The sequence below is a fragment of the Biomphalaria glabrata genome, chromosome 7 (genome assembly GCF_947242115.1).
Source record: "Biomphalaria glabrata chromosome 7, xgBioGlab47.1, whole genome shotgun sequence".
NCBI classification, from domain to species: domain Eukaryota; kingdom Metazoa; phylum Mollusca; class Gastropoda; family Planorbidae; genus Biomphalaria; species Biomphalaria glabrata.
The window spans coordinates 16680545-16707391 of record NC_074717.1 but is presented as its reverse complement, the minus strand read 5'-3'; the positions used below and the strand labels follow the sequence as shown (position 1 = coordinate 16707391).

The 26847-nt window shown below is 38.0% G+C and overlaps 1 protein-coding gene across 6 annotated transcripts in view; it reads right to left on the bottom strand.

The window, feature by feature from the left end:
* Window positions 1–592: 592 nt before the first annotated feature.
* Window positions 593–26847, bottom strand: part of LOC106078733 (cytoplasmic tRNA 2-thiolation protein 2-B-like) — a 115456-nt gene continuing 89201 nt past the window's right edge. For 3 of the 6 annotated variants that reach the window (XM_056036725.1, XM_056036724.1, XM_056036723.1), the window contains 5 exons: window positions 17625–17704; window positions 16827–16864; window positions 4148–4352; window positions 3583–3646; window positions 593–686 (listed from right to left, as the gene is read on the bottom strand). In XM_056036725.1, the coding sequence (XP_055892700.1) occupies window positions 4276–4352; window positions 16827–16864; window positions 17625–17704 (195 nt within the window). In that variant the 3' untranslated portion in view covers window positions 593–686; window positions 3583–3646; window positions 4148–4275. The remainder of the gene's footprint in view (window positions 687–3582; window positions 3647–4147; window positions 4353–16826; window positions 16865–17624; window positions 17705–26847) is intronic. The other 3 variants (XM_056036727.1, XM_056036726.1, XM_056036728.1) reach the window with 3 other exon arrangements.

Here is a 26847-nt window from a genome sequence, read left to right as displayed (position 1 = left end):
GTTCATTACGTGTTTCCTTTATTCTGCTGGAAATCTTGCTTGGTACTGACAACAAAGTGATGCCACGCCATTTCTCACATTGTGATAGATCTCCACTCTTTGTTAGTTTTTATTAGCAATCCCTTTTTCCACTCATCGGAGTGTTTCTGTTAATCAAACTTTGTGAATACTGAACACAAAAATCATCATTTTGGTTTTTCCTTAAGAATGTTTGGGCAACGCCGCATATTTCAACCAATAAGATACACAGAGAAAAAAGATAAAAATGTGTGCTTTACAGCATACATGAGGTAATGCTAATCCAAAAAGTCGACTAGGATCCACAATACGAATCTTCCTTTAATTACTATTTTAGGTTTAAAAACTGATAAATTCAATGCTTTTTTTTATATGACTTATAGATTTTTAGTACAATTTGAATTAGCTTGCTTTTATTGAATTAATTCGCTAATAATTCTTAAAAAACATGTTGCAGACCAACATTTTATATACCGTACAATTTTGCAAGAAACAACTTCCCTTACCCTTTTTTCTAAACCTTTTTTGTTTTACAAACATTCAGACAGAAAAAAAAAGTCTAAACAAGTGAAAATCTATTTTAAAGTGCTATCATTCTAAAATGTTTCTTTGAAGATTTGTTAGTTTGTCAAATAAACTGGTAGTGCCGGTCTGTTGCTCTCATCTTTCTGTAAGAAAAAAAAAAGGATAATAAACAAGATTAGGGTTATAGATTTAATAGAATAAAAATGAATTTGTGATGTCTTTTTTGCAGCTTGTCAACCAGATGCCCAAGTGTTAAAGCGCATGAGTTACGGGAATAGATGTACATACGAGTCGGGAATAACAAAAACCGAGATCACTTACAAAAGCTGCGAGATACACAGTTGAGACAAGCAGAAAATCCACTGCCGAGAACAGACAGCAAAAAGAGAATCCATATCGACCAGCGGTGGACAATAGTTATGTTTGCGTAATGATGCTATGAAACGCTGTAAAACTATTTAAGCTGGAGCCTTTAAAAATGAAATGTCCCCAGAATATCAGCAGCATACTGTGTTTATTCATCGTCAACATTTATACAGTATATTGCATGAACCTCAGCAATTTGGTATTAACGCAATTAAAGACATCTGAAGCAACGTAATGAATACGCGATTATTTGCTCAGTTTATGAAGATGATGACAAGAACTTTTATTAAATTGCTCCTTCACACTGATGTATGATGGTTGTCAAAAGTCATTTCTAAGATTTGTTTCTTTTTTTGACACTTTCGAAGTTCTTGGAATTCTTGGATATAAATTTAAAACAAAATTTTCTCTTTTCACCATTCGGAAATTGGACATTGCTATTGAATGAACTGATTTCATAAATTAAATGAGATAACTTGCAGTTACAAATTGATAAAACTAAATTAAAAAAAACAACAACAAAAAAAAACAAACAAACAAAGACCATAATGTCAGAATTTCTTACGAAAATTGAATAAGTGAATCAGAACTGGGCGAATTTTCACTATTTCCGAATTTAAAACAGTCAAACTGTTTTGACTTATGTTGAACATTTAAATGTTCTCCATTCTGATTTTCAAACGACGTTTGATGATATTCTGAAATAAGGGTATTATCTCAATGGATAATAAATCCAATGATAATGATATAGAAGACAAGGATTTAACATTACAATAATAACAGAGTTTGAGCCTAAATTAAAGCTCTACATTGACTTTTATTATTAAAGCATCAGGATGATAGCATTCACTTGTAAGATTTTATTGTTTTTTTTTTTTTAGGGATTTCATGTAATACATTTTAACATCAATTTTGCTTAGTTTTAATTTGAATTTCTATAATAAATGTAGCAATCTAAAACATGTTGCTTTTAAATTACCATTTCACTCTTCAACCCACTGCACTTAGAACTCGGTTTAAAAAAAAAAGTGATAAATGAAGTTAATGAATTTGCCAAAAAAAAAGCAATATTACTTAATCAGGGGGTCTACCGAAAACTGGAAAACGTTGCAAGGGGTCTATGAGACCTACAACTATCACACTACACAAGGACAATAATAGCTGGTGACTTTAATGCACACGCACCCTACCCATACTACACCAAGAGTGGCAAAGAAATAGAGGATGTAACAAAAGCCTCTAACTTACAACTTCTACAAAACAAAACCTCACCTGCAACATTTCTCCATAGAGCGCACAACAGTACTAGCAGACATGACCTAACTTTTATCTCTACAGACATTACAGACTCTTCTAAAATAACTGTACTTGAAGACATATAGTGACCACAGGCCTATGCTCCTCAATATTTGAACACCAGGTAGATACCAACCCAGCAAAACAACTAGATGGAACTATAAAAAAAGCTAACTGGGCAGCTTTTTCTCAAGAAACAGACACAAGACTATCATGCATAATGGAGACAGATGTCAACTCAACCTACGCAACTATAGTCTCCAACATCTTACAAATAGCGAAAAAAACACATCCCTCGAGGTCAAGTTAGGAGATACAAACCTTTTTGGACACCAGAATTAGATAAATTAATAAAAGAATGAAACATGGCCAGGAAGACTATAGAAAAAAAACCTACTAGAGAGAACAAGACAAAGTACAACAAATTGACAGGGATTAGTAGATACAAAATTAAAACAGAAAAAAAGAAAAAGTGGACCACAACATGCGAACAACTAGATCTAAACAAGGTTGGTCGAAAGGCCTGGACCCTTCTGCACCGGCTATCAGGAAAGAAACAAATAACAAACCCCCAACCTATAAAAGGCACTGATGACCTAATAACAGAAAACCTTAAAAAGGCCAAAACATCCACAAAAAATACTTTGCCAGCATCAACAAGACAAAACCAAGAAAACAACTGGACCAGGCCTTTAGTAATATCCTAAAGAAAGAAGAAAAAGCTCCAATAGTCAACTGCCAGATCTTTGACACTCCCTTCACTCTATATCAGCTGAATACTGACCTAAAAAATCTCAAGTCAAGAAAATCCCCTGGACCCGATAAAATAAGAAATGAAATGATCCGTAGACTAGGACCACAGGCCCAAAACTGTATAAACTTTATCAACCATACATGGAGAACTGAAGATATACCACAGGAATGGAGAAATGCAAACATAATACCCATTTTAAAGAAAAATAAACCACCTGAAGACCCAAAAAGTTTAGACCAATATCTCTAACATCCAATATTGGCAAAATGGCAGAAAAAATGATTAATAACCGACTTTATTGGTGGCTGGAAAGTACTTGGTCACTCCATAATACACAAGCTGGCTTCAGGAAAGCAAGTAGAACAGAAGACCACCTCTTTCGTTTTATCCAGGACACAGTAGAAGGGTTTCATGAAAACAAGCACACTACAACAGTATTTATAGATTTGCAACAAGCCTATGATAGAGTGTGGAGAAAAGGTCTATTTTTTGAAGATGAGAAAAATGGGCATCCATGGAAGAATGTACAGCTGATCAATAACCGACTTTATTGGTGGCTAGAAAGTACATTCTAACAGACTGGTTATATGGTAACTTTTGGAAAAGTAAAAAAAAAATCTTACGTAATTTTTTAAAGTAAGACAACAACCATAACAGGTTGCATGGGCTAACTCTTGCTGCTTGGTACTGAAAATAAAAAAAAAGTTTATAGTTTATATATATATATTTTTTTTTCCCGGTCACTTCTTCCCCAATTAAATATTTTATATATAAATATGATAATGTAGAATGCTTTCTTTTTGACATTTTATGACATATTACTAATGCGTTTATGGTGTTTCCTATTCCACTTTGTATTCTTAATGAGAAATCTAATATTATATGGTAAATGTGGATGTGTACTTATCTATAGCGTAATGATCAAAGGCCAAGGTCAATGCAAGTAGTGGGAATCTTTTGACAGATAGAAGTGCGATTAGAATAATTATGACCATGCGGCTGATAACTAATCATCAAAGGCCAAGGTGTGGTGCAAGTAGTGGAAATCTTTTGAGAGATAGAAGTGCGACGTGTTGTACTGCTTGCTTCAGGACAAAACCAGAGTTACGTATGATAAATTGCTGGAAGAGTGGCAGAGGAGATAACTATGCTTCAGCTTTATTCCCTCCAAGTACATGGAATAAATACCTGGCCGTAATCGGTGTTGTTGCGCGAACGAATAACGCTGTGGAGGGTTGGCATCACGCCCTCCAATCTCTATTTTCATGCCACCATCCAACTATGTGGACATTTTTCAATGGTCTACGAAAGGATAGTCAGTTGCAGAAGGCATCGGTTTTACAGGCTAGCGGCGGCACCGAAGAACGCCCAAGGAAGAAATATGCAACACTGGCTAAGAGAACAACAGAATAACAAACATTATTCATCAATATGAATCTATGGGTCGTCTTCTGTACTTACAATCGATAGCTTATCTATCTTACTGATGTAGATGAACACAAAAACACTTTTTTTTACATTACCTCTTTATTTTTACATGCTAAATTTTTTTAGTTTTGAATGGCATTTAATGGCATTTAATTTTAATTTTATTCTAATCTAAAGTGTTAGAATAAAAGTGTTAAATATTGCTCATTTAATGCTTTTTAAATTAAAAATTTGTTAGATAAAATGATCAGATGATGAAAATATCAGGGGATGAAATGACCGGGGGATGAAATGACCAGGGGGTGAAGTGACCTGGGGATGAAGTGATCAGGGGATGAAGTGACCGGGGATGAAATTTCATACAGTTAAATCATAAATAGCAAGGTCTATTTACAGTTTAAAAAGTAAAGGTAGTAAAAATTTAATAATTTAGTAAAAATCTTTTGTTAATATTATATGTTCACAATTTCACAAATCAAATCTTCGTAGACGACCCCACCTCCCGGACAAAGCCCAGTACCTTTCCAGGGTCGACACTATCGAACAGTGTTTTTAAGTTGTGCGCTCTAAAAAATTTTCCCCTAATATCCTGGTATCTGGGGCAATCAATGAGGATATGTTCCACAGTGAGACGAGAGTCACAGTACTCACAAAGTGGGGCTCCTCTCTCTTCAGCACAAAGGAGTGCGAAATGTGTAGGTGTGGACATGATCGTGCTACCACACCTTGTCAGACCCTTAGATGTGGGCCACCACCGGACAACCGCCACAACCAGCCTGAGTTTGTTGTGGGTCTCAGCCTCCCATCAATCCTGCCACTCTCGATAGGTCCGAGCAGAGAATTTGGGTTCCTGACACCGCTTGATTTAGGGCTCTCTTTGCTTCTCTGTCTGCAGTTTCGTTTCCCTCTATGCCCACATGGTAGGGGATCCAGATGAAGGTGACATCCCTATGGTCAGCTGTTATTTGGTCCAAAAGCTTTAGGCTCTTATGTACCAATGTAACGTCTTCATCCACCCCAAAGTTTGCAATGCAGATTTGGAGTCGGAGCATATGATACATTTTCTCCTTTCTGATGCTTTGACGGCCATTAGTAATGCGATATTGCATGTAATTCGGCCGTAAAGATGGAGCATCCATTGGGGAGTCTACGGGAGATTGTTTTGTTCCGAAAGGAGCAGGCACACGCGACCTTTCCATCCATTTTGGATCCGTCAGTGTAAATGGTGCCACAATCTCCGTAGCTCTTCTGCAGTTCCCTAAAGTGGACTTGGGTCTGTATTTTTAGCGGCCCCCGAAAGGGGAAAAGACGCTATTAGTTTTGTGCGAAATGTCTGTCCGTCCGTCCCGTTTAGATCTCGTAAACTAGAAGAGATATTGAAAATCCGACTTCACAATATTTTAGACCATTCAAAGTTCTGATGCAACGGCTACTTTTTTTTCTCCTGAAAGCGAAAAATCTAATTTATAAAATCAGTTATGCAAGCAGTTTTTTAAAGAGAAAAAGCTAATTAGTATGCATTATAAGTTAGACCTAATTTAAAACGAATAGTAATCTTATAAACTTCATTTTCTTAACCATTTTTTTTTCTTTTATAAGTATTGTATTTGAGAATTTAAATAAAAGATAGAGCTTTTTCAAAACAATTACATTATGTAAAGACCAGAACAGGCTCGGTAAAGCGCTTAGCTTCCGAACCGAGGGTCCCGGGTTCGAATCCTGGTGAAGACTGGGATTTTCAACTTTGGAATCCTTGGGCGCCACTGAGTCTACCCAGCTCTAATGGGTACCTGACATTAGTTGGGGAAAAGTAAAGGCGGTTGGTCGTTGTGCTGGCTACATGACACCCTTGTTAACCGTAGGCCACAAAAACAGATGAACTTTACATCATCTGCCCTATAGACCACAAGGTCTGAAAGGGGAACTAATTAGGCCAGGTTCACATCTAACTTTGCATTCACTTGCACCTATCCTTTGATCTGCAGCACCGTTGGGGCACTACACAAGATCTGTCAACCTTCTTTCTCCATTCTTATCTCTCATTTGTCTTTGATATAATTTCATTTGGATGTTCTTTCTGGAAATATTGAAGCCTGCCTGGGTGGACCACTTCGGGGGCCGATTTTAAGTTTGTGTTTAAACACAAACTGTCTTTGTAACCAATGTCTTTTTTTAAATTAAGGAGGGATAAATTTAATTTGGGTTTATTCATCAACGAAGGAGGGTTCTGTGGGATTTATGACGGCTGTATGACGTTAGGCCTTCGATTGTATAGTTCTACATCTGTAGAGTTAAATATGGAGTCAAAAGCAGGGTTCATGGGGTTGGATTTTAGCTTGACTATATACTGCATTGCAAGGTTGCATGGATCCGTGATAAAGCAGCAGAAAGGTATCTCTGTCAGCTCCCCAGTCCGTATGGCTGAGTACTCTAAATATGTTTAATGACTTTTGGCATTTCTTCTTAAGTTCCTTAATGTGAGGGAGAAAATTTAATTTGGAATCTAGGATGAGGCCTAAAAATGTTGTAGTTTTCACAACAGGGACCTTCTGTTTGTGTATAAATAGTTCAGGGACTGGGTGGATTCCTCTTAAATTACAAAAATGCATGCTAACTTTTTTGGAGTCCGAAAATTGAAAACCATTATCGTTGGCCCAATTTTGAATTTTATTTAAACATAATTGTAATTATCTTTCTAAAGTATTCATGTTTTTCCCATATGTAAAAATGGCAAAATCATAAACATACAGAGAGCACTCTATGCCAGGGGACAGAGCCTTTATAATACTGTTTATTTTTATGTTGAACAGGGTTACTGAGAGAATGCTGCCCTGGTCATAAGTGTCAGAAGAGGAGCTGCCCACTCGAACCTGAAATTTCCATAGAATGCCATGTGTCCAGGTTGTATCGTAGGCCTTTAATATGTCGAAAAATACAGCTACTATATGTTCTCGTCTTAGCAATGCATTCCAGCCTTACAAGGTGGTCAGTTGTTGTCCGCCCCTCCGAAATCCGCACTGGCAGTTGGAGATCACTTTATTTCTCTCAAGGTACCAGACCAGCCTATTTTTTATCATCCTTTCCATGGTTTTGCAGATGCAGATTGTTAGTGCTATTGGTCGATAGTTAGCTGGGTCAGTGTGGTGGAATGAGTCCGCCGATCGGTCCGTTTGCACTTTCCGATGGGGATGATGGCCTGTGACTCCTTGGGGAAAAGTCTTAGGGCCACAACGTGGTAAATATTTTGTTGGTATTATATAGGCACATAGACAGGCACAAGCAAAACGCAAAGCTTAATGATATTGTTACAAATGAACAGTGATAGGTAGAGGTCAACGTATGACCCCGGCGAGATGACACAGCAGCGAGTGTCCTCTGGAATCTACATGTACAAACAAAGACAGGATGTGACGTGCCCTCACGTGTTGTTCCAGGGGACGAACAGATCTAAGTAGGGGGACAGTTACTAATGAACAGTGACAGATAGAGGTCACTACGTGTGACCCCAACTTGATGACACTGCAGCCGATGTTTTCTGGAATCTACATGTATAAACAGAGACAGGATGTGACGTTTCCTCACGTGTTATTTCAGAGGATACTAGCCGTGTTTGTGCAACTTTGGACAAGCGATTAGGGACTCTATATAAGCCAGAGAGTTAATGTTAAAGTGAGTCGTATGGAGTCGTCAGTGAGCCGTTACAGTCGATACAGACTATGTAAGACGTGTGCGGCTCTGTGGAAGAGAAATGTGTACGACTCGATGCAAGTTAACTAGGGTAGAGTTAACTGGAGTGGACTACTGTCGTTAAAGTCTATACAGCGTACTACAGTGGACTTGAGCCGTTACAGTCGATACAGTCGATGTAAGACGTGTACGGCTCTGATTCGGTAGACTTGAGTACGACTTGGTTCTGCCTTGGGAGACCTGGAGCGACACTGGGAAGTGTGTCGTTGGTCTGTTCTGTGGAATACGGCTCGAGGAAAGTAGAGAAGAGATGAATTGCAACGAAGTGAAGAGATGAATTGCAACGAAGTATAGCTAACTGTAAACTGACAGATATTGTACAGTCATCTACGCTACATGTTACAGTAACAAATTGTTAGAGTTAATAGTCAATAAAGTTATATGAAGCTGAGAGTTTAGTCGTCAAGTTCTTTGCAGTGTTTTTATTTGTGTGCCTACTAATACATTTAGCCAGAAGATTCAGAAATACGTAACAATATTGTGGAAGAACAAATATTTAATGAAGAACAACTAAGAAGAAATACAATCGATGACTATGGGGGAGGGGATGTTCAAGGTAATTTATAATAAATTATACGACAATACCATCACTGGGATGTTGCTCATAAAACTCGTGTATGGTCTGCTTATTCGGCCGTCTCTCACTTATCTGTATTCAAGGTTCTCCTTGGGGGTGGGGTGAGTTGAGGCTCATCTGTGCTGGTAGCCAGTCGGTTGATGTCCTGCGAGCAGACAGGCACTAATGTGATGAGGATGAGGATGCCATGCGGTGGGCTTACTCCTGTGGTAGGTGCAGACCGGTCCTGGGACTTCAGCCTGGAATGCCTTCAGTTCTTAGTCACCCTCGATGGAAATGTGTGGAGAGCTGCTGAGATCTACTTTCAGGCAACAAAACACGCCAGCCCTGATGTAGGAGGCTATGAGATGAGATGTGAGAGGAGCCTGAATTATTAAACCATGCAGGCTGGTTGGCGAGGGGCGCATCCTTGATAGGAGTGTCTCCCTCAGACTAACTAAGATACGTTCTAATCAGCATTTTGCTAGGTCTAAAAATAATTGTTCTACAAATAATATAGTTATAATAGTACAAATACATATATAAATGTACAAGGCAGGGGCATAAATGAGGAGGGAAACAGGGGGACCATATTACAGGGTTGTAGCCCCTGTGACCTCATTGGGCCACAGGTAAACAAGTCCACGGTCGCTCGCGACCAGAGGACCGTGACAAGAAAAAGGGGGAGGGGTAGAAGAGGGCACATAACTAATGCAGGCCAACCGCCGAATATAATGGGGTAGACAAGCGAGACTGATTCTCGGGCCTAAGGGGGCATGTTAACAGCACAGTACGTGCATAGCAAAAAGGGGCATAAATATACATATATATATATGTACTCATATACAGGTATATATGCACATGTAAGGAAATAATCTAGACGTTGGTAGGTCCAGATGAATATGGGCATGCAAAAATAACAAGTACATAAATAGACAATAGAATTAACTAAACTGTAGGATGGATGTCCACTGCTGGGAGTACAGTTAACATTGACGAGTAAATGAGGAACACATATTTTTAGATTTTTACAAATGCAATGTTTAGATTCAACTAAGTGCTAACATGTTAATGATACATGAATATAAAAGTTACAGGCGAAGACACACTAAATAATAATGATAAAGTTTTTCCAACTCACCCGCTTTGCCTTACACAAGTTCCCAAACGAAGTCGTTGACTTGAGAGTCTTCTGACTTCTCACTGATTCTGATCTAGAATGGCATTAACCTGAAACTTTCGTCTTCGGCTTTTATAGGTTCTCGAGCGGTATGTTAGAGTAGTGACGATCCAATGACCATCGAGTCTTTCGAACTTAAATTGTTAAATTGGACCAATAGTTTTGGGCCTCACTCACCTGACTTCTATAACTCGCGACCTGGGGGGGGGAGGCAAGGGAGGATGAAAGCGGAACCATGTAACAATAATCAGGCTGGACCATCGCTCGATGGTACAGCGGACGGGAGCGATTTGAATAGCCGTGGGCGTTTAGGGCGTAACTTGGAATGTGTGTTTATGGCCTATAATTTGGTGGTTGGATCTAACCTTGGTGTAATAGGATATTTGTGTTCTACACTGGTCAGTTTAGTGTTGAGAGGGGGCTATACGGTGCTAAAATAGTGGTTAAGAAGGGAAGGGTTCTGCACTGATCAGTTCTGTATTGAGGAGGGACGCGTTTCGTCACAGTCAGACCCATCTCTTCCCGGTTTGGATATCGGTATAACTGTGGCTTTCCTCCAGCAATTTGGGAAAGCGCCTGTTTGCCATACACAGTTATAGATTTTTAGCAGGATTGCAAATGAGGGTTCAGGAAGATGCTTGAGAAACTGATAATGGATGTCATCTTCTCCTGGCGCTGTGTCATGTGATTTGTCCAGCGAGTCCCTCAGTTCTTCAAGCGAAAACGGTTTAATGTAGTCTTCATTGTTCTCTGATCTGAAGTCAATGGGGTGTATTTCCTCCCTGATTTTGACTTTTTGGAACTCTGACATGTAGTGCGCAGTAGATGATTTATCTGCTATTGAGGATGCAAGGCAGTCAGCTATATCTCTGGGGGACGTAGCAGTTTGTCCTTGGTTTTTCAAATGCCCTATTGCATTTGATTCTTTCCCTTTGATCCGCCTTACTGCCTTCCAAACCGCTCTAGCAGAAGTTTTGGCATCCAGACTGCCGACAAAATTTCTCCAGGAATTCCTTTTGGCTGACCGTATGGTTTGTCTAGCCTTTGCTCTAGCTATCCTGAATAGCTTTAGATTTTCTTGGATTCTTTAAAAATGCAGCCAGTCGTTTTTTCCTATCGCCAATAGCACTTTTGCAAGCTGTATCAAACCATGGTTTACTAGGCCGTTTTGGATTTGCGGAGGTTAGGGGAACAATTTTCCGGGCAATATCAAGGGTAGATTGTTAGTAATGATGATTGGGAAGTGATCACTTCCCCGTAGATCATTGCTTACTGACCATTTAAAGTCGTCCAGAAGTCCGAAAACGCATCCAGTGAGGTCAATGCATGTGAGAGATCCAGTTCCTGGGTGCAAGTAGGTCGGTGAAGCATCATTAAGCATGCATAAATCATGTTGGAGGAAGATATCCTCCAGCACACGACCTCTTGTGTCAGTGTTGTTGGATCCCCACATAGTGTTATGGGCATTGAAATCCCCAAGGATTATATATGGCCGAGGGAGTGGTTTCAATAGGTCCTGCATGTCTGTTGGATTTAATGGAGCGCATGGTGGTAGATGCAGGCTGCAGCAAGTGATAACCTTGTCTAGGGTTATCCTAGCTGCTACAGCCTGCAGTGTGGTCTGTAGTTCTACCCTCTCATGGGGGAGCTGTCCTTCACAAGGATACAGACTCCACCTGATGCATCTCTCTGCATCCTCAACATTCCTGTTCTAAGCACTGGTGTTATCTTTCAGAAATGTTTCCTGTAAGCAGACAGCTACAGGAGTCTATGAGTCCATCAGTAGCTGCATTTCTTCATAATTGGACTTGAGGCCTCTACAGTTCCACTGTACAATTCTGGAATCCATGGCTTATTCTAAATGACCTACTAGGATCTATTAGGCCTTGGGAGGCCCCCGGAGGGGTTTCCCTTTATTCCAGTGACCTTAGTATTTTTCGACTTTGGTTTGGGTGGAGAGGAGGACACCCCCCTTTTGGAGAGGGGAGATCCCTCCGGTAAGAGCGGAGGCTATTTCCTCCTCCCTCACCTCAGGCATCCTCTCCGCTTTGATTTCTCCCCTTGGGGAGTTGGTCAACCTCTAATTCTGTAGAGGTTGGGGTGTCTGACTGGGTTCTCTGAGGAAAACCTGTGTCAGACATGATGTCTCCGAGTTCTCCCGGAGTGTTGGTTTTGACATGCTGCTCAGTCTCCATGCTCTCATCAGCGAGCACAGAGAACTTGTTCTTTCGCATGACAACAGGGCTTTCTTGTCTCTTCGGAGGTGTGTTCTTTGGCGGTGTTTTCTTCTGAGTTGGAGGAGGAGGGGGGGGGTCAATGTGTCCGTCTGTGTGGCTATGGATATTCCTATCTTAGCCACAGTCTGGGCGTAGGTCTTCGTCAAGCCGAATTGGCCCTTGGGTAGGGCCAATACAGCGGATTTCGCCTGGCTGAAGGTACATCTATTTCTTGCCCTGTACTCCTGCACGGCAACCTCCTGTTTCTACACAGGGCAGTCCTTGGAGTAGGCTGAGTGACCAGCGTGACAGTTTGGGCATTGGAACTGGGCTGTGCAGCCCTTGTCCTCATGACCCTCTCCAGCACATGTGGCACACACAGTGTTCCTCTTGCAGACTGCCGCGCCGTGTCCATAACCCTGGCACTTGAAGGACCTCATGGGGTTAGGTATGTAGGGCCTCACTGGAACTCGTAGGTATCCTGCCTTCACATACTCTGGCGGTGTCCTAGTTCCGAATGTGAGGATAATATTGGCGTTTTTGACCTCCTCACCATCCCTGAGCCTGGTAATGCGCCGGGCATGGGTGACTCCTTTAAAGCCCTCCACTATTTCCTTCTCGGAACATTCCAGTAGGTCTCTAGAGCTGATTACACCTCTGCTAGTGTTCAGACTCTTGTGTGGCATGACTTCCACATGGAGATCACAGATTCTTCTGCATCTTAGAAGCCCTTTAGATTGTATCTTACTATCGACTTCTACAAGAAGTTCTGATGACATATACAGATTTGATACACTCTTGGGCTCTCCCACTATTGACTTAAGTCCCTTGTAAATGAGAAAAGGGCTCATCTGTCAGGCTTTTCCCCTCCTCTGTGCAATTGACCACCAGAAATGATGGCCTGGTAGCACAGCTTTTTGTGGCCTCCTCCTTTTTATCGTCTTTGCGGCGTCTCTTTTTTTTTTATCCATGGACATTAGTATTGATTCGGCACCTGTGCTCCCCACCAGCCATCGAGTCCAACAAGGGGACGGGCCATTCGGATGTCCAGAATGAGCCCGCCAGGGCTATACATGTGCTATACTCAGTCAGTTGTTGATTGACCCTCCAGCATAAGTCGGAGACCTACACTGGTAGCTCAGCGTGACCAGCCGGTTGACACAGAGCGGGTCATCTGGGCCTCAGGTCTAGAGGGACTTGGAGCCAAAGTATTGTATTGTGGTAGTTTATCCTCGGATAGACACCTACTCAAATACAATGATCTCTTTATCCCCCCTTACCCGTCGCAGTCCACGGCAAACGAACTGGTCTAAGACCTAGAGAGATTTTAAAGATAAGGAGACAGAGTGATGGATAATGAAGGCAGACTGAGAAAGAGGAGGCAGTTACAATGATAGAAAAGAAGTAGGGCACTTTTGAGCTCCAAAAGTGCTAAGGAAAGAGGAGCGCACTTTAACGTCATGTCTCGGGATGCTTGATCTAGAGCAGTGATTCCCAAAGTGGTCTATATAGACCCCAAGGGGTCTACGAAGACTTCCAAGGGGTCTACGAAAGTGAAAAAGTAAATTGGGGGTCTATAAGATGGGCACGGGGGTCTACGATAATGAATCTCATTTCAGCAGGTCATGACTTGAATTTTGATATCCCGTTAATGGAATTATTCTATCCACACATTTATGATTTGTACCTTACTAAATGCTGGAATGAAAAATTGTTGTCTTTAATTTAATAACTCTATTTAAATTGCTTTAATTTTGTCATATTGTAAGTTTAACAAGAAGAAATGTAAACTGTACAGCGTTGAGCATTTCAAATTGGACTTCATGCCTTCCTTGTCAAACAAACGAGTGTTTATGTGACTTTTTTTAATGACGTTATAAACCAATTAAGCTGGAGGATCATTTGAGACGATGCCTCTAATGGATGGTGAACTTGCAAACCTTTTAAACCAAAACGTTTCCCAGTGTGTTTGATAATTGTATGTAATACATAGGATCTAGTATTTTGGTTTAAATCTGAATTTTATTAATACAAATATAGCTGTAGCTGTAAATTACTTTTTTTTTTACCATTCGATTCACTGATTATAAATTAGTTTAAAAAACGTGAAATTTGAAGTTAATGAATTTGCAAAAATGAAATATAACGGAAGCAGGGAAAACTGGAAAACGTGGCAGGAGGTCTACGAGACAAAAAAAGTTTGGGAACCACTGATCTAGAGTCTAGATACTATAATAGATGTAGTCATGTAGATCTATTATTATAAGAGTGATTCAATAAGCTTATTAATTATGGTATGTTAGTATATTTAATATCCCTCATCTAGCTTGTCTAATCATAGTGTATTTACTATTTACACAGCGCATGTTAGATGTGCGCGACACATGATGATGAATGGAACAATTTAAATGTATGTCAACACGGCTGAAGTAGTAGCTATAACGAACGAGTTAATGTAAAAATGTGTTTGAAACACAAATTTTAAGGTTAATTTTATTAACTAATGAAATGAATAGACAATATTTTGTATGTTCACGTTTTAAAGTAAAAACTATCTTTGCGAAGAGTAGATCTAGCCTTCGCGAGAGGTTCTGCGTGACCTTTTGTAGTGTCTAATGTAGCATAAGAAGCGTGCGATATCATGAATGGCTATTAAATGTACGTCAAGATGGATAAAGTCACAGCATTAGGGAACGAATTTATGTAAAATGCTTTTGAAACACATATTTGAAGGTTAATTTGATAAAATAATTAAATGAATGGGCTATATTTTGTATGTTCATGTGTTAAAGTAAAAAACAAACAAAGAGACGGCGTATCTCGATTAGGGAACTGCCGCACTGATATCTCATTCACAATAAGGATTGCAGAGAGTTGTGAATGCTCTGGCAACTGCTTGTCTAGAGTTTAGCCTTACAATAAGCCTCTCCAAAACCGAAATCCTGGCACAAGATGTCGCAGAAATACCATATTGGAAATCACAAACTTAAGGTGGTGCAGGAATACACATATTTGGGAACAACAATAGCCAGCAATCTACATTTAGACACTTTGGTGACAAAAAAGAATAGGAAAAGCTTCTGCAGCAAAGGCAAAACTCTCCAAGCCGCGTGTGGGAAAATATCAAATTGACAACGGCTACAAAAATCCTGGTCTACAATGCCTGCGTTCTGAGCACACTTCTTTATGGCAGTGAGAGATGGGCAACTTACATGCGTCAAGTATGATTAAATAGCTTGCCTGTAAAGCACGGAATTTCCTATGACGTAAGCAGACACCTCTAAATCTCCTGTATGACATTTATTACACATGACAGGGAATTATTTAGATAGGTTGAAGGAAATTATTTCATTGGTTAAGCCAAGTGTCGAAATTGGAGGTTAGAAAAACGCGCCAAGAGAAGGTCAGTTGTGATGTAAATTTCATAGAATTGGTACAACATGAAACGCAAAGCAAGTATGATATTTCCAAATTTCAAGCTGCTATATATCATAGTTACATAGTTATGAACAGTTAAAGATATTACTTTTTTTCAGACATTTTCTTTAGTCGTATTTTATATGATACAGAAAGATAATTGTAGTATCGTCGAAAACATTACACCAAGCTCTACATAACAAGATAATTTTTGTTGCTATATATTAAACTACTACGCCCGTTGATTTGTCTTTTTATTGTTTAATATGGCCGGATTGGTTCCTAGGCTTTATATTGTTGGATGGCTGCCTGGTCGTACGGTTTGCGCGTTGGACTGTCGTTCGGACATCCCCGTCATCCTGCGGTTTGAACTAGGAAGTAATGTATCTTCAACTCTGAAGGAACATCCGAAACATGGAAAACATTTTACAAAACATTTTAGAGCCATTTATTATTACATTTTGTTCTTTTCCTGACGGAAAATCCTTAATCCATTGATGCTTTGACAGCAGTTTTAATTTTGGAATAATTATACATGCTATTTAAATTCATTGTTTTGTGTTTCATGCAAACTAAACTTTTGGTGGAATAAAATAAAAAAAGAATAAGAGAAGTTCCGTGATGTTTTTGGATTATTAGGCGACGCAGCTCTGCTTTCAAGGGAGTTCTATTTCAAATCTTTATGTCAGAATAGTTAGAAGTCTTATTATTGATGATGTGTTGTCCTGTTTTCTTTTTAAGTGAAAAATAACGCCAAAAATATGTTTTAAAAAATTGTATGACTTTAAACGATAAAAACAATACCATGGCTTGAATTTGGCTGATCCATGATAAAAACTCCAAGGGAGCCGCCTCTGAGTTTGTGTGACAACACACACTCTTTTGTAATTTTGTTAAAATGGATTTAGGTCGATTAGATATTTTAAAAGCTCCATTTATAATATATTTACTTCACTTATTAGCTTTTTTATAACAGTATTATTTAGTGTGTTTCTACCACACTATATCACTGACTATATCAGTGATACGCAAGTCAAGACCCGCTGGCCGCAGGTAATACCACGCTATAATATAATATAGCATAATATAATATATATAATTCTCTTCGTGGCCCAACCATGCGAGACACTAAGATGAAAAAGTCATGGAAAGATAATTCTTTTATTTCTGCATGTTGGACTAGAGTTACCTCACGTAACTTTTCGCGGTGAGCGAGCAAGGCTCAGAAAAAAAGAGGGGGGTGTATTTTACGCTGCGGGTCGGCTCGTATAATATAAAGCAGAAAGTAAGGCGTATGTAATGTAATGTATGTATGTAACCAACCTTGATCAAACTTGGCATAAATGTTCCTTGTGTACGAACTGAAAAAGTAACATATGTAAAGTAGCCCTAAAACAAACTTAAAAAAAAATAAGTTGTCCAACTCTATGAAAGTATTACTATTTCATGGATCTAGGTCATATAGCCATGTTTACATGAGACAAGACCGATAGGTGACGCATGCGTAGAAAATCTTTTCATTTCATTAATAAAATTATTAACCTTCAAATGTATGTTTCAAAAGCATTTTTGCTTAATTTTTTTCCCTTATGCTGCGACCTGTGTCTTCGCGTACATTTAATAGCCATTCACGATATCGCGCGCTTCTTACATTAGACACTACCAAAGAGTTACACATGTGCAGGATACAAAATTATTACATTCACGCATTCGCTTTACACTGCACAGTATCATTGTGTTTTATTGTTTCTAATACACTATATCAATGATACGCAAATTAAGACCCGCGGGCAATATATGGCTAGTAATATATAAAGCATGTGTGCGTATGTTGTGAATAGAAATCAAAACCGTTTGACCAATCTTGATAAAATTTGGCATGAATGCTTTTTGCATCACGTCGGAGACCGTAGTGTATGTTAAATGTCTTTTCTACAACAAGAAGGCCCTAAAAATAAAATAAAAATTTAAATGTATCTTTATTGAAAAAAAAATTTAAAAAATCGTGTAAACCCGTTTTCACAATATTTTATATAAGCTATATAAAGGACCATGGCGCTAGATACATATCTAAGGCCCGCGGGTCATATCTGGCTAATATATATATATATAATGTAGTACCTCTGGGAGTGTGACAAACTATAAGAAAATTTCAGAGCACTTTGAGCTGACGATGATTCCATCTGAATATCTAGTGGCGACTAAAAAAAGAAACAAATATATATATCTATCTATATATCTATCTATATATATCTATCTATATCTATCTATATATATATCTATCTATCTATCTATCTATATCTATCTATCTATCTATCTATCTATATATATATATATATATATATATATATATATATATATATATATATATATATATATATATATATATATATATATATATATATATATATATATATATATATATGATTGTTATGACACAAGACTCTTCAAAATAATAAGACACTCTCAGGTTTTATTCTAGCAATACTTTAATATTATAACAAGTTATGTAAACATCAGCATTTCATCTCCCTTCCTGTCTATTTCTCTTAGCTTCCTCTTTTTAACATCCCTTCCATTCATTACACAAATTCGCAACTTTATTCATGCACACCATGCTGCGCTACGACCGTAACACCCCCCTTGTTTGCCAAGTTCGATGTACTCGAACGTCATTTAAATATCAAATAAAATTATAAACCACTGTTCAATATAATTATATTATCTTCATTAATTCTCATTCGGTTAAACCAGGTAAAAACCAACAACAACAAAAAAAATCCAACAGCAAAATTATATATCACCATTCACTATATTATTATTTTAGGTTCAAAATTACTTACATCCATCCCAATGTATAATGTCCAGACTTCCCCAACGAATCAATCAAAGTAACTCTCATAATTCACAATTATAACTATAATTAGCTATGTAACTGTAATAATATATTTTAAATGTTTAACAATGGTTTCATCAAATTCTCAATATAACACCATATATTAATATCTCGACACCTCACGCATGTAACAATGCTTCGTCAATCCATACAGTCTTCGATTACACTAACTTACACCAATATACATATACGTGTACATTTACAAAATATTCCAATCAGTTATACATGCCTATTCATTACACTGCTATTCATTATGTTCTCATCAAAATGATTTTACTGAAACAAAATTGACGTGGCATAGCTCCTTTCCTTACTTCCATTTCTTCTCTCTCTTTGGTACATCGTGATAATGTGTCAGCTATCACATTGTCTTTCCCTGGTATTGTCCTGACATCAAAGTTATAATCCATAAGTTGCAATGCCCACCTGGCTATTCTGTTGTTCCCTAATTTATTTGTATTAATGAAGGCCGAGAGAGCGTGATCCGTCCATAGTTCAAATTTAGCTCCCATCAGATAGAACCCTAATTTTGTTATACACCATACAATGGCTAGTCCTTCCTTTTCAATGGTGGCATATTTCAACTCAGCTGCTGTCAGTTTTCTACTCACATATAAAACAGGATGTGGGACACCATTCCATTTTTGCATTAGACAGCCTCCTATAGCAATGGCTGATGCATCTATTGCCAAAATAAATTCCTTAGTATTGTCTGGTAATTTCAAAATCGGTGCTCCAGAAAAGAAAGTTTTAATTATGTCCAGTGCTTCTTGACATTCTTCCGTCCACACTATATTGTTAGGTTTTCCTTTCTTTGTCAGATTTGTTAGTGGTTCAATTATTTCTGAAAAATTTGAGATAAATTTTCTATAAAAGTTGCATAGACCCAATAGGCTTCTGATTTGCTTCTTTGTCTTTGGTACCTTAATGTCCAATATTTTTGATACTGTTTCTTCTAGTGGTGTAATGTACTCATTTTTAATCTTATACCCCAAAAATGAAATTTCACTGAGGCCAATTTTTATCTTTGTTGGTTTCAATGTTTCTTTGATAATTTTAAAAACCTCGCCAAGGCTTTGTATATGCTCATCCCATTGCTCACTAAAAATGCATAGATCATATAAATAACAAATTGTGTCTCTTCTATGGCTGAATAATATGGCCATCATCCTGTTAAACGTGGCTGGAGCATTTACCAAGCCAAAGCTCATCACATTCCATTGATATATGCCCGAAGGTGTCTTAAATGCCGATAATGGTTTAGCTTCTTGTTTTAGAGGTACTTGCCAGTATCCTCTAGACCAGGGGTGGGCAAATTACAGCCCGCGGGCCACATGCGGCCCGCCGGAGTGTTTTATGCGGCCCGCCAACACCTACAGAAGTCAGGTGTGCCCACAGTATATACTTATAAAAATGCAAATATATTAAAAATAATATAAATATAAATTACTGAAACTGTCATTATAAAAACTTTCAAGCAAACGAAGACTATGCTTATTGGCTATACATCAATACACTCGATTCAAGACACAATCTCTGATCAGTATTTATTCAATGCTATGAAGAACTATATTGAATGTTGGGTATGCTTGGAAGAAGATGGCAAGGGTGACAACTGGTGGAGCTCGTTCTTTGACTGAGTAAAATTGTGGGTTTTTTAAATACATCAACCATAAACTTTAAACGGGAAAGTTTGCACAAAGCTTCATAAAATTTATATTTCGTGATTGCAGAATATAAATAGTAATCAAACATACTAGAGCTAGGGTAGTTCCGATTATGAACAAAGTAATCCAATATATCCGCTATCTTAGCATGGGCAAGGTAAACGAGAACACTATAAAATCTCAAGGAAGAAATTGTTCTGTTACTTGAAGGACATTGACTTTGACTTTGTTACCAATATTTCTAATGAAGAGTGGAAGACAGATTTCAGGTTTCATAATTGCCATTGCAATGAGTCCCTTGCATATGAAATGTAAATGGATGGTAAATGGCCTTCCCATTCCTACAAGCAAGCAAAAGAAAACAGGTTTTGTCATTTTCCTTTGCCGAAAGTTGAAATTATTTCTAGTGAAATGATTAAAAGTACAACACATTTATATAAGCAAATTTTAAGACGTCAAGAACCGGCCTTCAATACCATTAGCTCACCATTTAGCGCAGAAGCTGATTTAGCTCCAGAGGACATAACTCCGAGCAAAGAGAATTTCTAGTCAGTACTTCCATAGGAGTCTTATGGGTGCCAGAATCTGTATGTCAACACTTTAAAAAATGTGCTGCTGTTCACACTATTAGTGTACACATACATCTGTTCTTCTTCTTTGTTCTCATTTTACATGTTGGAGGGTTCAGATCAGTAATCCTATATCTAAGATGAACCGCGCAATGTTTTCCAGATACAGGCAGTTCTCCAAATAGTTTTGGTTCTATAGGAGGGCTTTGGGGCTAGAGTCATATTCGGGTCTCTGATTTAGTATGCACCATTGAAGGACATGGCCAGCATTCTCTGGTAATGCTCCAAAAGGGCAAGTTTCGCTCGTCCCGATATTTATCTTCCGGAACATATATTGTCTCATCCAGTGAACAAGCATTATATTTTGGGTGGGGGGAAACTATACAAGTATAATTACTGGTCGATTTCGACTGACTGTAATTTGACAGCAGTCACAAGGGTAACAACTAGTAAGCTAGTTCCACAGTTCCGGAACATTATGCACGAGTGTAAAAAGTAAAATGCTGCACATTAAGTACAACTGTATATTAGTGGGGTTATTGTAATATAAAAAGACGACAGCAATTAAAAAAAAAAATTAATTGATTAAAAAAAAAGCTAACTCTCTTGTAATTCATTAACGTGGAGTGTGGAAAAAAAAAGAAACGTGAATATAATAAAGTGTGACTATGAATTAAAAGTTATAGGCAGAGTATCTTTCTAAGTTGTATATACATATGCGGCCCGCCATTCCCAAATTTAAAGAAATGCGGCCCTCGATCCAAAAAGGTTGCCCACCCCTGCTCTAGACAGATCAAACGTGCTAAAAATCTTTGCATTTTTTAGCTTAGTAAACATTTCTTCTGCTTGTGGCATTGGAAATGGATCAAATTCTGTGACTTTATTCAACTGTCGATAATCCACACACAATCTTAAGTTACCATACTTTTTTTTACAAGCACAACTGGTGCAGCACATGGTGAACTAGATGGTTCTATCACTCCCAGTGTTAGTAGCTCATCAATTTCCTTCTGTAATGTTTCTCTATGGTGTAATGGGATCGTATATTGTGGCAGTTTATTCGGTACTTTGCCAGTTAACTTGATATCATGTTCTATAATACTTGTTTTTCCAGGTAAATCAGTAAAAATATTCTTATAATCCTCAATTAGTGTCTTGATTTCTTTAGCTCTATCAAGAGAAACTCCATTCACCGTGACATCCTTCCACGTTTGTCTACTTTCTGTTGCCACTATCTCTATTAATCTAAACCTTTCCTCTGTCTCCATTTCTTCCGTCACACAGGCACCCATTGTCATTGACTCATCTTTACTCATTTCTTCACTTCTTTGTCTTGGTCTGATTTCTTTTAACAAATCTACATGTAATTTTTGATCTTCGAATCAATGTCTATTTCATAATCCACATCGCTAATTTTCCTTGTTATTTTGTACGGTCCCAGCCATTTTGTGAACAGTACATTATTCTTATCCTTGAGTAAGACCAAAACATCTTGTCCTACCTCTAATTCCGTCATTTTTCTATGTTCATTCACCCTGGAACGTGTTAATTCATTTTTCTCTAGTACCTGTCTACCCGCTTCTTTGCATGCCTTTATAACCTGATTTCTAGTTTCTGTCACAATATCATAACTGTCATTAGTTCCTACATGTTCATGTGGGATAATCAAATCTTTCATTATTATCATTCGACATAGAGGATTTCCTCCATAAATCATTTGATATGGTGAAAACCCTGTTGTTTCATTACGACTTCCTCTGTATGCAAATAGTATTGAAGGAATTGCCATATCCCACTCTTTGGGTTTATCGTCCACAACTTTAGATTATGCTTTCTTTAGCGTACCATTAAAGCGTTCGCAAATACCATTGCTCTGTGGGTGGTAAGGGGCTGTAAACCTTTGCTGAATCCCAAACATGTTCAAGAATGTTGTAGTCAGCTGACAGTTGAAATGAGTGCCCATAATCTGATAATATTTCTTTGGGAAATCCAAATCTTGTAAATAACGTATATAATGCTTGTACTATGTCTCTGGCTTCAATTCTTTTGAGTGGAATAGCCTCTGGTCATCTTGAGCATACGTCTATCACAGTTAGAATATAACGGTGACCCCTATTCAAAACTACTGGCATTGGACCAATCAAATCAATCGCTATTTTACTAAATGGTCTATCGGGTATATCCACCCTTTGTAATGGCGCTTTTACTTTTCTTGCCCTTTTATTTGGAATAGTTTGCACGAAGTCACATAGTTTTTGATGTCCTTACTAACAGATGGCCAATAAAAATCCTGAAATATTCTTTGTTTCGTTTTATGTATTCCCATATGTCCTGCGTGCGCTACATCGTGCCCATTTTCCATAACAAGCTACCTGAATTCTCTAGGTACCACAAGCTGGATTATTTTTTCCCATACCATTCAATCTCTCTAACAAGAGCTCCTCTTTCTATAAAGAATCTCCCTCCTCTACCTCCTTTCTGAGCCAGCTGGCGTAACTCTGGATCATTTTTTTGTTTTGTGATAAATTTTTCTTTGTTAAATACTATATTTTTTATTTCTATTGTTTCTGTGTTTTCAAGTTGTTTATCTTACTCTTTTTCCTTATTTGGTAACTCGAACAATTTTGCCAAATCTCCTTCCTCTACATTTTTACTACAGGATCGAGTAGTGGCCATTCCACAACAATTTTTCCAATCTTCTATCTCATTTTCCGTGCACTTCTTTATGTTTGGTATATTGCCAATAATCAAATCAATTTGATCATGGTCTATAACACATGCCTCTACGATCCCTGTATAATACGGTGTTTTAATGTTCACTCGGGCCACGGGTAATCGAACTGTTTTACCATCAAACATAATACATGCTTTGCTTTTCCCAGTATATTCATGATCGTCGACCAATTTTCGGTTTATTCCAACAGTAGTGCTCCCAGTGTCCCTTATCGTTCTTGTAGCCTTATTTCCTATACATGTTTGAAAACAATCTAAACTTCCTGAACTCGACAATAACGACAAAATTTGATCTCTTCTATTTCTTCTGCCGTCATATCTTCCCTGTCTGTTTCCTTGATATCGCCCTCTGTAGCTATTATACTGGCCATGCCTACTATCTATTTGGCTCCTTCCTTGTCCTCTAAACCTATTCTGCTCTTCATATCTAAATCTTCTATTTTTGCTATAACTGTCTTGTGTTTCTCTAGCTCTATTAAATGCTACTATTTCTTCAATATCGCTACCTCTGTTTAACTTTTTTCCGGATGTGCCACTTTGTAAGTCCTTATTAATTTTACAATCTCATCTACAGATTTTGGCTTTCTCTCCAACAGGAATATTTTTAGTTCGTCCTGACTCTCATAAATGACTTTATCCAGCATAAGAAATACCTTTAGTCCATCAAACGTCTTCTCTATTTTTGATGACTCTGTCCAATTGTCAAAGTAGCTATTCATCTTGTCTAAAAATGTTTGGGGACCCTCGTTGGTTTCAATGGTGCAATTAACATATTGTTGACGATAAAACGCCTCAGTTTTTCCAAATGTTCGTAGTAATTGCTCCTTTACTATTTGGTATTTATTCTGATTCATGCAAATCTTTGACGGTACCTCTGTTGCAAATGACTTCGATAACAAAAATGTCCATTTATTTTCAGGAAAAGCCAATTCTTTCATTTCAATTTCAAACTTCTTTAAGAAAATATCTATGTCTATTTTATTCTCATCAAATATTGTACCTTCATATTTTGCCAATTTATTTCCAGACACGTCATTTTTCTTTCCAGTACCTTCATCTTTAGCTTTTTCTTTTTTTATTGCCAACTTTTCTTTCTCTATGGCTAACCTTTCTTTCTCCATAGCTAGCTTTTCTTTCTCAATTTCTTTATCCGCAACTAATTTCTCTTCACTGATAGCCAACTTCTCTTTCTCTATTTCTTTATCCAAGCTAATTTCAATAGTTAACTTCTCTTTCTCTCTTTCTTTTTTCATGGCTAACTTTTCCTTTTCCATGACTAAATTATCTTTCTCTCTTTCCTTTTTCATTGCTAACTTCTCTTTCTTTTTCCATGGCTAACTTCTCTTTCTCTATTTCCTTTTCCTTGACTAGTTTCTCCCTTTCTATTAATCTTTCTTGTACATATTTTCTCAGCTCTGCTCCTTCTAATTCCAATAGTCTCCCTTCTTCTTTCAAAGCAACTATCTCAGCTTTATCCGCCATTTGTAAATTGTTTTTAAAGAGTTATCTGACCATATCAATTAAATATATTTGATTCTCATATACTTAATGTCTGGACCCAAAAAATGTTCATATCTAAATGAAATGTAATGAAACAAACGTTTACTGTCATTCGAATACAAATATGTATCTACTTTCCGGAATACTCTTCTTCCTGCTGGTATAGCTTCCAACACTAGTGTATATTCTCCACCGATGATGTCTTTCGTTGTTTGTCTATATGCCGTAGTTAGTGTATATCCGTTGTTCTTAATTGGGCACTGTTCTCCACCGTAGTCAAAATTCACTATTGTTGCCCAAAGCAGTACTAATAATCGAACAAATTTCCATCAAGATTTTTTAGAACTATGACCAGCAGGAATAATGAACATGTACTTCCGCAGCCACTGACATGATTTTTTGTAATATTTTTTTTATTGACGATAAATTGATAACACATCCATATACAGTGGGTAATCCCCGACGCATTCACATTGGTGAATGTAGAGAATTGGCCTTCATAATAATTATAATGATATAAATCTAGCTTTAAATGTTAAGCCAATTGATTAATTCAACAATAATGTTTTTAGTTAAGTTTCAACTAAAGGTTTATGTTTACCAGTGAGTTTAGCACGTAGCTTTAGAGGCCTAGATGACGCACACTCTCTCAATCTTAATAGATCTAGAGATCTAGAAATTTTGTTGCACTTTATAGTAATAGTAATACCTCAGTAGACAGGAATTAGATACAGATATAACGCAGGTCTTGCTTTTTCCGTTGGGCGCCACATGTTATAACACAAGACTCTTCAAAATAATAAGACACTCTCAGGTTTGATTCTAGCAATACTTTAATATTATAACAAGATATGTAAACATCAGCATTTCATCTCCCTTCCTGTCTATTTCTCTCGGCTTCCTCTTTTTAACATCCCTTCCATTCATTACACAAATTCGCAACTTTATTCATGCACACCATGCTGCGCTACGACCGTAACAATGATATTTATATTAATGAATGAATGTGGCTCCTTCTGTCTCGGAAGACACACTTTAATATATATATATATATATATATATATATATATATATATATATATATATATATATATATATATATATATATATATATATATATATATATATATATATATATATATATATATATATATAAAGTGTGTGTACATTATATATATATATATAATCTTTATTGTCCGTATGGAAATTTGTCTTACAATTTGGGTGCATTGGATAGTACTTTTTTATATTCGGTGGAGGCCGGATATGACAGGATAGTAAAATATTGTTACGAATCTCACTATCCAGGCTCTCTGCAAACTGCACCATACACCACCAACTTAAAGAACTTGACAAGTCAGGGCTCCAAAATAACGTAAAGGTTTAATGTCCATAAATAACAGCCAATACTGTACAATTGGCAGCACGTAGAACAGTACAAATAGCTCTGCGATAACAAATATCTCTCCGATAACACCGTTCCGCCGTATCGAGTCTTGCACTGGCCTCTCCGTCTCGTTCCGGGCTTGCACTGGGTTAAACAGTTCGGGACTGACTTCACACACTTGGGCTCGTTGTGTCGGACTCGATCACAGACCAAGATCAAGACGCCGTTCGTCTCAACTGTACTTGACAGTACTCCGCACTGAACCGTCGTAATGCTCCGTACAGAACCACACCGTTGAACTGTGCTGTAGTCGACCGTGTTCTGAACTCCTGTCGTGAACCCGCTTTCTGAACCGTCTTGACTGCGTCACCTCCGCTCTTATATAGGGTCCCTACTGACCTTCTCCAACCGGACAGAACGCCGCTCGACGTTTCTAGGTGGTCAGATGACTACAACTCTCGTGACGCTCCTGAGCTCTGTTCACGTCGGCGATCCTTCCCGAACTGCCGTCGATCATTCCCGAACCGCCGTGTTGACACTCGTCTCGGCTGATCGTCGTAACTCGTCACGGTTGACCGCTTGTCTAGCGCTG